Source organism: Stegodyphus dumicola, chromosome 3 (genome assembly GCF_044657685.1).
Source record: "Stegodyphus dumicola isolate Sdum_Otavi_A_Nest chromosome 3, ASM4465768v1".
In the NCBI taxonomy this organism is placed as follows: Eukaryota; Metazoa; Arthropoda; class Arachnida; order Araneae; family Eresidae; genus Stegodyphus; species Stegodyphus dumicola.
Genome location: NC_140770.1, coordinates 255,659,560 through 255,671,643, shown reverse-complemented (window position 1 = coordinate 255,671,643; position 12,084 = coordinate 255,659,560). Strand labels below are relative to the sequence as shown.

Below are 12,084 nucleotides of genomic sequence, written 5' to 3'. Positions count from 1 at the left end.
AATTTTTTTATAAAGTTTTAGTGATAAATATTTTTATAAACCTGTTCTTGCTTGTGCACATCAGTATGATGAGTTGAGGAGTCTCACAGCTTTGATATTGCCAGGTTATTTGAGATCTTTTTTAGTAAAACTAGATAATGGTTGTCACCTATGTATATGATTTAAATCACATATTTCATTTTGTAATGTCCTGTTCAATTTTCTTCATAAAAAATGGTTATTTTTTGCAATGATTTTCATGAAAGTTAAGCGATTCTTAAGGGATTGAGTTTGTCTTGCCTTGACAAACCTTTATTCGTGAAGAACCAAAACATGATCATTGATTGTAGCTACAGTGTGTAAGGGGACATCCAATGACGATACAGAAGGATTTAAATTTATAGCTCCGTATCTTTATTCAGTTCAAACGGCAGATCATTATTCTTTACTAAGTAAGATTAACTTTAAATTCACTGTGTCATAGTATTCGAACAAAGGGCAGATGAGAAGAGCAGCAGTAGGGGGAGAAAGCGGTCTCTGATGCAAGATAGCCTGAATTCTTCATTTATAGAAGCGGCTACATAATATGCTCGAATGTTCTCGAAAGTACTGGTCTAGGGGGAAGATCCTGAAATTGCGGAAAGTTAATTAGAGGTACCTGTTTGCCATCATATTTTTTATATTTTACACATACATATATGTCTAAGGTATGACAAAATACGATGACTGTGCTAACAAATGACTAGTGACCTCAAAATTAAGTATTCTAAATTTGCTGTTCCTCCCCCAAATTCATCTATTCTCCAAAATTTAAGATCTTTCCATTTTACATTAATGCTGCTTGAAAAATAGAACCAAAATCCAAAATTACCCAATCACAGATTAGCTATACTTATGCACCTATCTACTATAAATAGCTACTAACTGTGCAGTCTCTCTCTTTTCACCTGCTTGCTGACGACATGTTGCTCATCCTCTGCTGGTTATTCGCCATTACTTAAAATGCAATTGCATATATTAAATTGTGGGATGCATTTAGCATCCCTACTCTTCTATTTGTTATGAAGATATGTGTTAAAAAATTTGTCATTAAAAAATAAATGATGTTTAACTATCAAGCTGGTCGTGCTTCTTCTAAAATTCCATCGGATCATTCCACTTTGACGCATTGCCAATCATCTACGCTGCAGTATTTTCAGCCATGACTAGAACATGAATTCTTATTATTTCCTGGCTAAAGTAAAACATAGCATTTGTATGTTATATTTTTATAAATTTAATATTTTTACAAATACCATTTAATTGTTGGTATTAACCTTTCTTAAAATACTTTTATGCAAGATTGTAATAAGATCTGTACCTACATATGACTTGCACATTTTGCTTGTAGTTTATTACTTACATTTTGTTCGTTGCCAATTATAATCATAGTTTGCTTTCTTACTTATAGAGGTTGAAGAGTTTCTACTGTATGCTCAACAAAAGTTTATCCGAGGAGTATTACTAAATCCTGTAGTGAATGGTTTCTCTGATGCAATGATACCTATTGTGTCCAAAAGTGCTAGATTTGTAGGGCTGGACTTCGATGCACAACAGGGATATATATACTATTCTGATGTCGTTTTAGATGTTATTTATCGTATAAAAGTTGATGGAACTGGTATGTACTGAGCTAGTTTTATAACTATAAACTCAGTCATATTTTTTAAATTTTGATATATATGCAGAAGTATTTTTCATGCTAGATGAAGGTGGGAAATTTTCTTCTTTTTCACAAAGTAACCCACAAGTCATGTTCATGATAACATGCTAGTTTTCATAAGTTAATAATAGAGGTAATTTAAATTAGCTCAACCCCAAAATTAACTGAAATGAATTGTGCTTTAACCTCTGCATTATATCATAAATTTATGAACTACAGGTGTTCACGTTCATTTATGAACCTTGTATAACCTGTGAATATGGTACTAACTTTTATATATTCTTCTTATATAACTTTGGCTGTTCTCTGATCTACCAGCAATTCTCCACTTATGTATTAAAGAGAACTTGCAGCTATGTTACTTAAAATGATTTTCTTATTATTGATCATAAACCAATGAACGATTCTGGAAAATCTACTTTCTTGATAATATAATTAATTCACTTCTGTTGTTGGTGCCATTGCTACACTCCTTAATATTATGCGTGACACAGCATTTTATTTTACAAAATATATGCAAAGTTTTTTTAATTTCCATTTAATTATTGCATTTTCTAGATATTGTGCTTAAGTTGTATGAATCTTTTAATTGTGTCTGTTTGCAAGTCAGTAGAAAGATTTAAAGAAATGAAATCGGAAAAATTTTTGTTTCATGAACAAAATGGGAGAATTTTTTCTCTCTGTTTTTTGAAAATATTAGGTTGCATTTAAATTTTTATTAAGAGTAAAATCATTTGCATGTGCCAGTGCTTACAGATAAGATTTTCCATTTCAAGTTTGCTTCAAATTAAATTTGGTACAAAAATTAAGAAAGCAGTTTTTAAAAATAGGCAAATAGGTATGTATAGAAATAAACTGCTTTAGTCAAAAAAAAGAAAAAAATGTTTTTAGAAAATTTAAAAGAATTTTTTTAAATACAGGAGAGGTAAAGGCATAAACAATTTACAGGATTATGTTGAATTGCAAAATTCTAGGTTCCCAAGTTCTCAAATGCCTTGAATTTATTTCAGAAACTTTTGGAGAAAAATACATATGTGTTAAATAGATCTTCTAGTATGTTTGTTATTAATAAAATGTTGACTTAAGTTACAAAGTAGAATGTTTTAACTTGTATTTTATTACAGCGATTAAATTTAAATGACTTTAGATAAAATACTTTTCTATAAATGTGAAGAAGAATTTAGCACTATATTTTTGTATGTTAGTGAAACAATTATCGTATCAATGTAATTATTACTGTCTTAAATCATAAATGTGAAATTCTTTATAGATTCAAACATTCAGATATTTCAGCTGCTTTTTTTCAATGATATTGATGTTCAAATATAATTAAGCATTTAAATTACATTTCTATAATTTTTCTGATAGGTCAGACAAATGTGTTAGCATCTCAGAATGAAGGAGTTGAAGGTTTGGCATTGGACTGGGTGTCTAACAATTTGTACTATATTGACAGCCGTAAAGGAACTTTAAATGTTATAAGTACTGTTAATTTTCAGTATCGTAGGACACTGTTGAGAAATCTGAAACGACCTAGAGCTATTGTTGTACATCCTAATAAAGGGTATGTGTTAAAAATTCAGTTGTTCATTATTTAATGCAGCCATTTCTCAAAGTGATTGTGATAAAACTTCAAGTTTTAAGCATTTGCTTATATATTAATTTTCCAGTTCTTTTGTATATAGTCATTGAAATGTTGTTTCAGTTTCATCTGAAATGTTGTAGCTGTGTACATTAAATTAAAAAGTATGCATTTTAATGCTTAAAAAAGTGTACTTCAAGTGTTTCAATAAAAAATTAGTTTTACACGTTTATACCTTGAATGTTTTAGCATTTATAATCTGAAAGATCTTGAAAGTTAAAACATCTAACTGCATGGAAAACATCAGTTATCCTGAAAAGTATACATATTTTTAATTGCTTTTAAGTAAAGGAAAGCTTCTTTAGGGGGGGGGGAAGTATTCCTTTGGGCTTGAGAGGATATTAAAGAGGAAATTAGAACATCTAACTCTATGGAAAATATCAGTTACCCTGAAAAGTACACATCTTTTTAATTGCTTTTAAGTAAAGAAAAGCTTGAGAGGGTATTAAAGAGAAAATTGTTATACCTTGCACAATGACACAGAAGGGAAGCATATATTTATTTACATTTCATTAAAGCATCTGTCATCTTTTTGATGTGATGCAATTATTAATATTAGTTTTGCGCTGTTGTAAAATCCTGCATGTGATATCTTCAAAATAACCAGCTCCAACTTCCTTCCTGAAGGGAGGATTTCAATTTCTGAATTTTTAAAAATTTATATTCAATTATTATAAAAAATTTTAAGCTTTTATCCGCCAGTTAGAAACTAAAATGAAAGCTATGTGTGTTGTTAAAAATCTTATTGTATTATAGCTGTACTTAATTGATACCATGCCTTTCAATCACAGAATATATTTGCTTTCTTTCTGTAAAATGGATATTCTAACTTAATTTGCAAGTTATATGTTAAAATCATATTATTTTTGCATTTGAATCCAAAATTAAAATTTTAATGTGAAACTATCTAGTTAAAATTTTAATGCTTGTAAGGAATAAATTTCATTATAACGTTGAAAATGTTTAAAACCTCAAATATTTTGTGCTTCATATTTAAAGCTTTAAATTTGCACCCAAAATATGCAAATATATTTGTCTCTTTTTGACTGTATATTTAATCTGCTATACGTTGTTTGTTTTAGGTATGTGTTTTACTCTGAATGGGATCGTCCAGCAAATATATCTAGAGCATATCTAGATGGATCAAATTTAATGGTATTTAGAGGAGTTCTCCTTGGGTGGCCTAATGGTTTGGCAATTGATTTCCAGAAAGATCGTTTATATTGGTGTGATGCTCTTTTAGATCATATCCAGCATGCAAACTTGGATGGAACTGACGTTAAAACCATTAGTTCACCTCGTATCAAACATCCATTTTCACTAGTAATTCATCATGGTATGTTTTAGCATATTTTATTTTCCGTAGTAAATTAAGAAATTTTTATGTAATAAATGCATACATTGAATGTAAATATAGCTTTTAATTTAATTTTTATATTTAAACTTTTTAGAGGCAACAGAGATATGTAACATATGTGTACTTTTGGTGTATGTTATGTTAACATATTTACACGTGATGTATACAAGTTTATGAATTTTAACCCCTTGAGTACAGAGATTTATTTGAAAAAATTCTTGCATTTGGAACGGATATAATTTGCTGATATGTGAGACAGTATATATTTAAAGAAATTAATAATGAAGAATCTGCATGAATGTTTCTTGCATTGTGAAGAACCAACAGTACATAGAGCCATCAAATTTTGAATAATGTAGTCCTCCAACCAAACATAGGCACTTGGAAGCCCGAATTTTGAATTTCAAATTTGTTTTAGTATCTATTTAAAATTTTGTAAAACTTAAAGGAATTTTTCATTAATAAACTCAGCAATTTCAAAGCAAGCAATGGCAACACTGTATTGGGGGAGGGACATTTTTATCTCCAACGCACGAGACTGCATATCAGAAATTCTAAAGATATGCTGTTTTGCTGATTTTAAATAGTTTGTGATATTGTTGTTGAATTGAATTTTAAGTGTTTTAAGTGCAAACAGCATGATATTTAGTCTAAAAGGTAGCATACGAAACTTTTTTTTTTAAAATAAACCACCCTTTTGGTTGTATAGTATAAAATCTGAAAACTTTCAGATTTTCTTTTTTATTATTAATTTATTTATTATTTGAGAATTCATTTATTCATGTCTCTTCAACTATAATATCCCAAAATCCTTAGGCAAAACAAGTACATGATGTTTGAGATCTGCTTCTTTTAGTTATCATGCAAGGTAAAGATCTTACTCAGCCAGGCGACTTCGGGCACAGATGTGAGGAAATAGTACACAGAGGAAAGGGTTTAAATTGCCCATTTATTTGATTAAGCTCTTCAATAAAAATGCACATGCTTCGTGTTCACACTAACACTGGCTACCTGTGGTGGGAATTTAAGAATAATTTAACAATAAATTTAAATGGCAAAGAATAGTGCTAGACTACTTGAGACTAATAGGCTGACTCAGCAACCTACACTGGCTGACTTAAACCAAATGGCTAGAAGGTGTATCAGCAACTCAGAGTAACAGCAGGAAAGACAGGATAACAACATGTGCTAGGCTAGGGAAATCACGCTCTGCTAACTTTCTCGTTTTGCCTGTTGAAATACTCTTCATCACTTTAACTTAATTTGCATCCTGGCAAGGAAATGCGAGGGGAAATTGAGGAGTTCAGAAGTGATAACAAAATTCAGAATAATTGGCTATTCAAACTAAGGGAAACCCTACAGTTGAAACTCAGTCATCAAATGTACCACTAAGGGTTTAAGTTACATTGTATATATCTTTTAAGAGTTACACAGTATGCAAAATTTAAGTTTATGAAAACTTTTTGAATATAAAAGTGAAGTATTATATTCATGTTTAAAAAGTGAAGTATTATATTCATTGGTATTAATTTTTTTGTTCCTTTATGCTGTTAGTGGGTTAATTTATGTAAATCCAAAGTTTCCAGCCTTATATACTTCTGAAAGAAAGAGAGAAAATTTTAATCGGGTCATCTAGATGCATTCATTCAATGAGAACTGTGTTCCCCTGTAAAAGTAATCTAAATATTCTTCTCCAAAGTGTTTTATAACTGCTCTTTTCATGCCATCATCATTATTAAATCCTTTTCTACAGTAGCTAGTAATCACAAGGGAGGTGGTCATATTCCTTAAAATAGCACTGCTGTTTTTGAATTACGGAAATAATGTTGTGGTGCTCATCGTGTATAGACTTTGTTTGTGTGAAAGTTTTCATATAGAATGTGCAAAATTGTTTTATACATATCCAATCTTGCTGCTGTTTCCTTCACTTTTAATATTATCATAAAATATTTTATGATGTCAATGCCTTCGATGGTTGACCTTCATGGGAATCAATTTCTACAGATTCCTCAGTCCATGTGAAATTGTTTAATCCAGTTTTTCACTGCAGAATAAGAAAGAAGTGAATCAAGATAGACATGCTTCAAGTGTTGTTTTATTTCTTTGAAATTAAGTCCTCCTTTAACCAAAAATTTAATCACTGAACATTACAGAGCAGACTAGTGCATTATGTCATTCAATAAACAATTAAAAAAGAATGCATACAGTTTTTCTTGTGAAACTTTGGAATTTCTTCATTTAGTAATGCCACAACATGTCTGTAAGAGGACTTTATTGCCAAACAATTTTTTATATGGGAGGCTGATAATTTTTAAATCTACCTAAGTATTAACTGGGCACCCTCTTTCATAAGGATATGTGTATGAGTTTGAAAAATTAATGTTTTCGAAGCCCCATAGAACAAGGGACCCCTTGGAATTGTGATCAATACACCTATGCTGTTTGCTGCTAACAAATCCTTGATGGAAATTGTTTTTGCTGCCCTGTTGAGATTTTCTTAGTGAATTGTGTTTTTGCTTCTATTGATAACTTTTTAAATTAATAACTGCTGTCCTCAAATATAAAAATAAACTTGATATAACCAATCACAAAGAAGTATATGTAATACAACAGTTCTTAATCACTATTTTATATGAGATCTGAATTCATATTTCTGTAATTTTGAGGATAGGTTTCTTTTTGAAAACCCAACAAAAAGTTTAAAACGTTAAAATTTCCAATTCTATTATAAAATTAATAATATTTTCTTAATCCATTCAGTTTTATTAATCAAAATTCTTTTGTAATTAATTTATATTGAAAGTTATTTTAAGTGTGTATGGATATTATAAATGTTGGTTTAATGATTGATAAAAAGCTTAAGTTCTCAGAAACAATATTTAATACAAAATAATGTGAAATACATAAGTCCAAATGCTATTTTAAAGTTTGGTGTCCAAAATGACATTAATCCCATTGTATTATAATACATTCAGAAATTCAACTAATTTTGAAACTACGATTAACACTTTAAACTCCAGAAGGGACACAGTCAGTCACTTCTGCTACAATATACTGAGTGAAGACACTAGCTTTTGAGGACAAAGAGGTAATATTTAATAATTACAGAAGAGTAAAGCATCAATTTTTATTTGTGCATATGTAATATTTTGATGGTTCAGGGTAGCAAGAGAAAAATTAAGTATAATTTTTCACACTTTTTGACTTCCCATTTTACTCTTCCGCTCAGAGAAGACAATTGTTATAGTTTATTAAATATTCATTTTGAATATTTGTCATCTGAAATGATGTAACAAGTTAATATTTATTGATGACTGCTATGTTTTTAAGAATAATAAGTTGTGTTTTATTCATTGCTTTTCTTAATTCTGCTGAGAAATATGTTTCCTTTTATTATATACCAATTTCTTTGTTGTCTTTTATTCAGATTACTTATATGTTACTGACTGGAGATTAGATGCCATCTTGAGAATGGATAAAGAGAGTGGAGCTGGAGAACAAATTGTTGCTAGTGTAGAAGAAGGCAGTAGATTATATGGAATTAAAGTGTTCAGTCGAGAGAACCAAAGAGTTGATAGTGAGTATAAATTTAATAATAAGTGCACTCAATGATTTTAATTTTCTGTAATTGGAAGTCATAGAACTGTATTTGATATGAGCATATGCAGTCTTACCTGAATATATGATACTTATGATTCTTTCTTCCTTACCCAGATCGACATCCTTGTTGGAGCAATAATGGTAACTGCCAAAAATTTTGTTTCCCAATTCCATCAAACAACAGTCAAGGCCCTGATCTCCAAGTTCAGTGTGGCTGTCCATATGGAGAGCGTTTAGCCGCCGACAACAGAACTTGTCAATCTGACCCTGATGCAGAACCACCCGTGCAAGCATGTCCTAACTCATGGGACTTTACTTGTGATAATCAAAGATGTATTCCAAAAACGTGGGTTTGTGATGGGGATGATGATTGTCTGGATAACTCAGATGAGATGCAAAACTGTACAAGTAAGATAATATTTGAATATTTAACATGATATTACAGTTTTTATATTCAATTTTTAACACAAAACACTGGATAGGCTACCAATAAAATATGTAAGATTTCATTGTTTTTGATGAGTATTTAAATAAAATCACAAAGTGAGTTTTTGATAAGGAAATACCTAAGTCCATCTAATTATGAATTCAGCATGAACCACCCATACAAGCATGTCCTAACTCATGGGACTTTACTTGTGATAATGAAAGATGTATTCCAAAAACATGGGTTTGTGATGGAGATGATGATATTTGTCCCATTCAATTTTGATTATCCCATCCATTTGGATATTGTTTTCATAAGGTTTACAGTTTTCTCTTGTGTGACTGTGTAAATGTATTGTTACGTTTCCTTTTTCTGACACCAGTTGTTACGTTAATTTTTTCTTTCGCATTCGTACGGGGTTCGTGAGAATTTGGAGTGAATAATGACAATACAACTTGATGAAGTATCGAAACACAGTTTATTGGCCAGTATTGTCAGGACAGCTCCAAAACACATTTTTACAGTCGTCGATGAACTACTATAAACACGCTGACATGATCAGCGATACATCCTCCAGGTTATCAGGCTATCACAGTGGAGGCAGCTTCATGGCAAAGCACTAGAGTGCAGCTCCCAACTCTGCTTGGTCGTTCTCGGAACTCCACATACTCTCAAGACTTCCGATGTTTGCACCAGGGTCATGAATTGAATCCGGTCCTTTACAAGGAGAAGTATCTGTGTTTAGAATCAAGTCCTTGTCTGCAAAACCTGCACTATGAGGCATACACCCAGTTTGTGTGTGCCTCATACACACTCTCTCGACAAGGCAGACACACTCTGCCAAGGAGACCCAACACACTCTCTTGACAAGGCACTAACCGCAATACACTAAGAGACTCCTTCGATGCACTTGACGACCCACTTCCGCAGGAATTGAATTGCTAGACGAGACACCAACTCGATACTATCTCGCACTCTATGCGGGGCACTCACTAACTCGCCCTCTCGACGAGGCAGTCTCTCAATACTAACTATCTCGCCCTCTAGATGTGGCACTCACACTAATTGACTGCAGACCAGCAGGGTTTATATAACTTCCGGCTTGTGTTTGAGAACATTCTGGGCTAAACCTGTAAGAATTCGTTTGAGAAGGTTCTCTGTCCTTCCATGGCATGTCGCCAATTTCTTCTCCAAATGGGTGATTTCTCGCCAAATGTGGCAAACCTGCCTCCACTTGCCATTTTACGGCAACCCTAAACTGCTTTGCAGGAAAGCCGTCTTACCGCGCCTGTTCATTTCGTAACAGTATATTATTTTCTAATGAAAAAAAAAAAAAAAATTTCATTAGGCTTTTAAAACTCAAATATTAATTTAAAGAAATAAAGCTTATGTGAATCAATAAACATCAGTAATCAAATATATAGTACAGTCAAAACTCATTAATCCGGACTCGTCGGGACTTCGGCGATTCCGGATTATCGATTTTTCCGGATTATAGATCATCAGTTTAAATCTCGTAAGATGGCATACAGAAATTCTAAAATTAAAAGTATGAAACCGTAATTTATGAAATAAAGAACAATTATGATCTAAAGGGTATCAAAATTTGCAAAAAGAAAAAGCTTAATATTTATTTGTTTACTTTATTAAACATTTTTTCAATGTAAGTTGTTTAAGTTTTGCTTCGTTTCATGTGATAATACTTTCTCTTTAATTCTATTAAACAGACATAATTTCTTGTTCAGTTACAAAGTTCCGCTGTTCAAGTCCTATAATTGCTGTGTCGAGAATACTGACTAATTTGTCAATCGAAATTTTTTCGTTTTCAATAACCTCTGTCACTTTCTTCGCTATCGGAAGCGAATTATAATGACGAGGAACTTGTTTTAAATGATATTAAAGACGGAGCACATCGACATGAAATACTACATTTGATAAGGAATTATAAGCCAAATAAAATAAAAACATCTGCCCTGAAGATAAGGATAGTGCTGACAGATCAACTTCCAATTCATTACGCGCCCGCCGCGCCGTTCCCCCCGCCGAGCAGCGTGAAATTGATAAACAGATTTCGGATTTCAAAACAGACTTTCGCTTTACATCCTTTACATATTAATAAATATATATCGGAAATTCTATTTGATATAATCGAAAGTTTAAACTTACTTTTATAAAATTGCTCTTACAGTCTGCAAAAAATAATGAGCCGGATCCAATTCGAAAATTAAGGAACAACGCAATCATCAACATTAACTGAAATAGATAATTATTTAGCTTATACATCCATAATACATAAAACGCGCACGCGAAAACGTATTCTGCACTTGCGCACACTCATATGCGCAGTCGTAAAATGTCTTACGTGCACGCGTAAAGCCTATGCGCATGTGTCAACGCGGCGCATGCGCAGAACGTTTTTAGTTTTGAGGTCCGGATTATAGATCATTCTGAATTATGGGTGTCCGAATTAACGACTTTTGACTGTAGTTAGAAATTCTGTCAAAGCAAAGATCGATATCTTTGCAACTTTATTGTTTTGTGTCATTTTTCAAATTTCAATTTTTTTCAGATGTTTTCTATTAATGCATTTTTAAATTTAGTTTATTACTTTTCATAGAAAGCACCTGTGGACCTCGAGATTTTACATGCAGTGGGGGACGTTGCATACCTCAATCCTTCCGATGTGATTCAGATAACGATTGTGGTGACTATTCAGATGAAATGGGATGTGGTAAGTTGAATTTTCACTACTTTTATTTTTATTATGTTACACATTTTCTCAACATGGCAGCTTAAAATGTAATTTATGTGTTGATAAAAAAGGTACTTGATTCTTTCTTTCTTCCCTCCATATTTATATCTGTTAATATATAGAAGTATTTACTGCATATAAACATTTAATACATAAATTGTATTTCATAAATTTATAATTGCTGCATTTATTTGCACTTGCACAATATGTACTGAATTTTTTTTTTTTTTTTTTTTTTTTTTTTTTTTTTTTTGTAAAATTGGTATCAAAAAATTTGACTATAAAATTAATAATGTTTGAAAATGTGAAGTGGAATAAATATAGAAACAAAATAGAAATTCAAGCCAATTAACTATCTAAATACTAGAAATACAATTTTTAATTTACATTTTTATTTAATACTCTATTTAAATTTTCTGCAATTTTAATTGCAAAACTGGAACTGTATTTATTTCTGAAATTTAAAGTCTGTGAATGGCATTCTGAACACGTCTTTGTCATGATTATGTTTTCTTATGTGACGAATATTTGATCCATCATTAAAACTGATTCAACTGAATGTGTAACTCCAGACAAAGACATGATTGCTGCTGAACGAGTAATTTGCGTTAAATGATATGGGCTG

The 12,084-nt window shown here is 31.5% G+C and overlaps 1 protein-coding gene across 1 annotated transcript in view; it reads left to right on the top strand.

The window, feature by feature from the left end:
• The window catches only part of mgl (low-density lipoprotein receptor-related protein megalin), a 230,767-nt gene that overhangs the window by 112,726 nt on the left and 105,957 nt on the right, over positions 1-12,084 (top strand). Inside the window, exons 15-20 of the mRNA XM_085814066.1 lie at positions 1,430-1,639; positions 3,050-3,245; positions 4,406-4,659; positions 8,108-8,257; positions 8,395-8,688; positions 11,325-11,438. Of these exons, the coding sequence (XP_085670192.1) occupies positions 1,430-1,639; positions 3,050-3,245; positions 4,406-4,659; positions 8,108-8,257; positions 8,395-8,688; positions 11,325-11,438 (1,218 nt within the window). The remainder of the gene's footprint in view (positions 1-1,429; positions 1,640-3,049; positions 3,246-4,405; positions 4,660-8,107; positions 8,258-8,394; positions 8,689-11,324; positions 11,439-12,084) is intronic.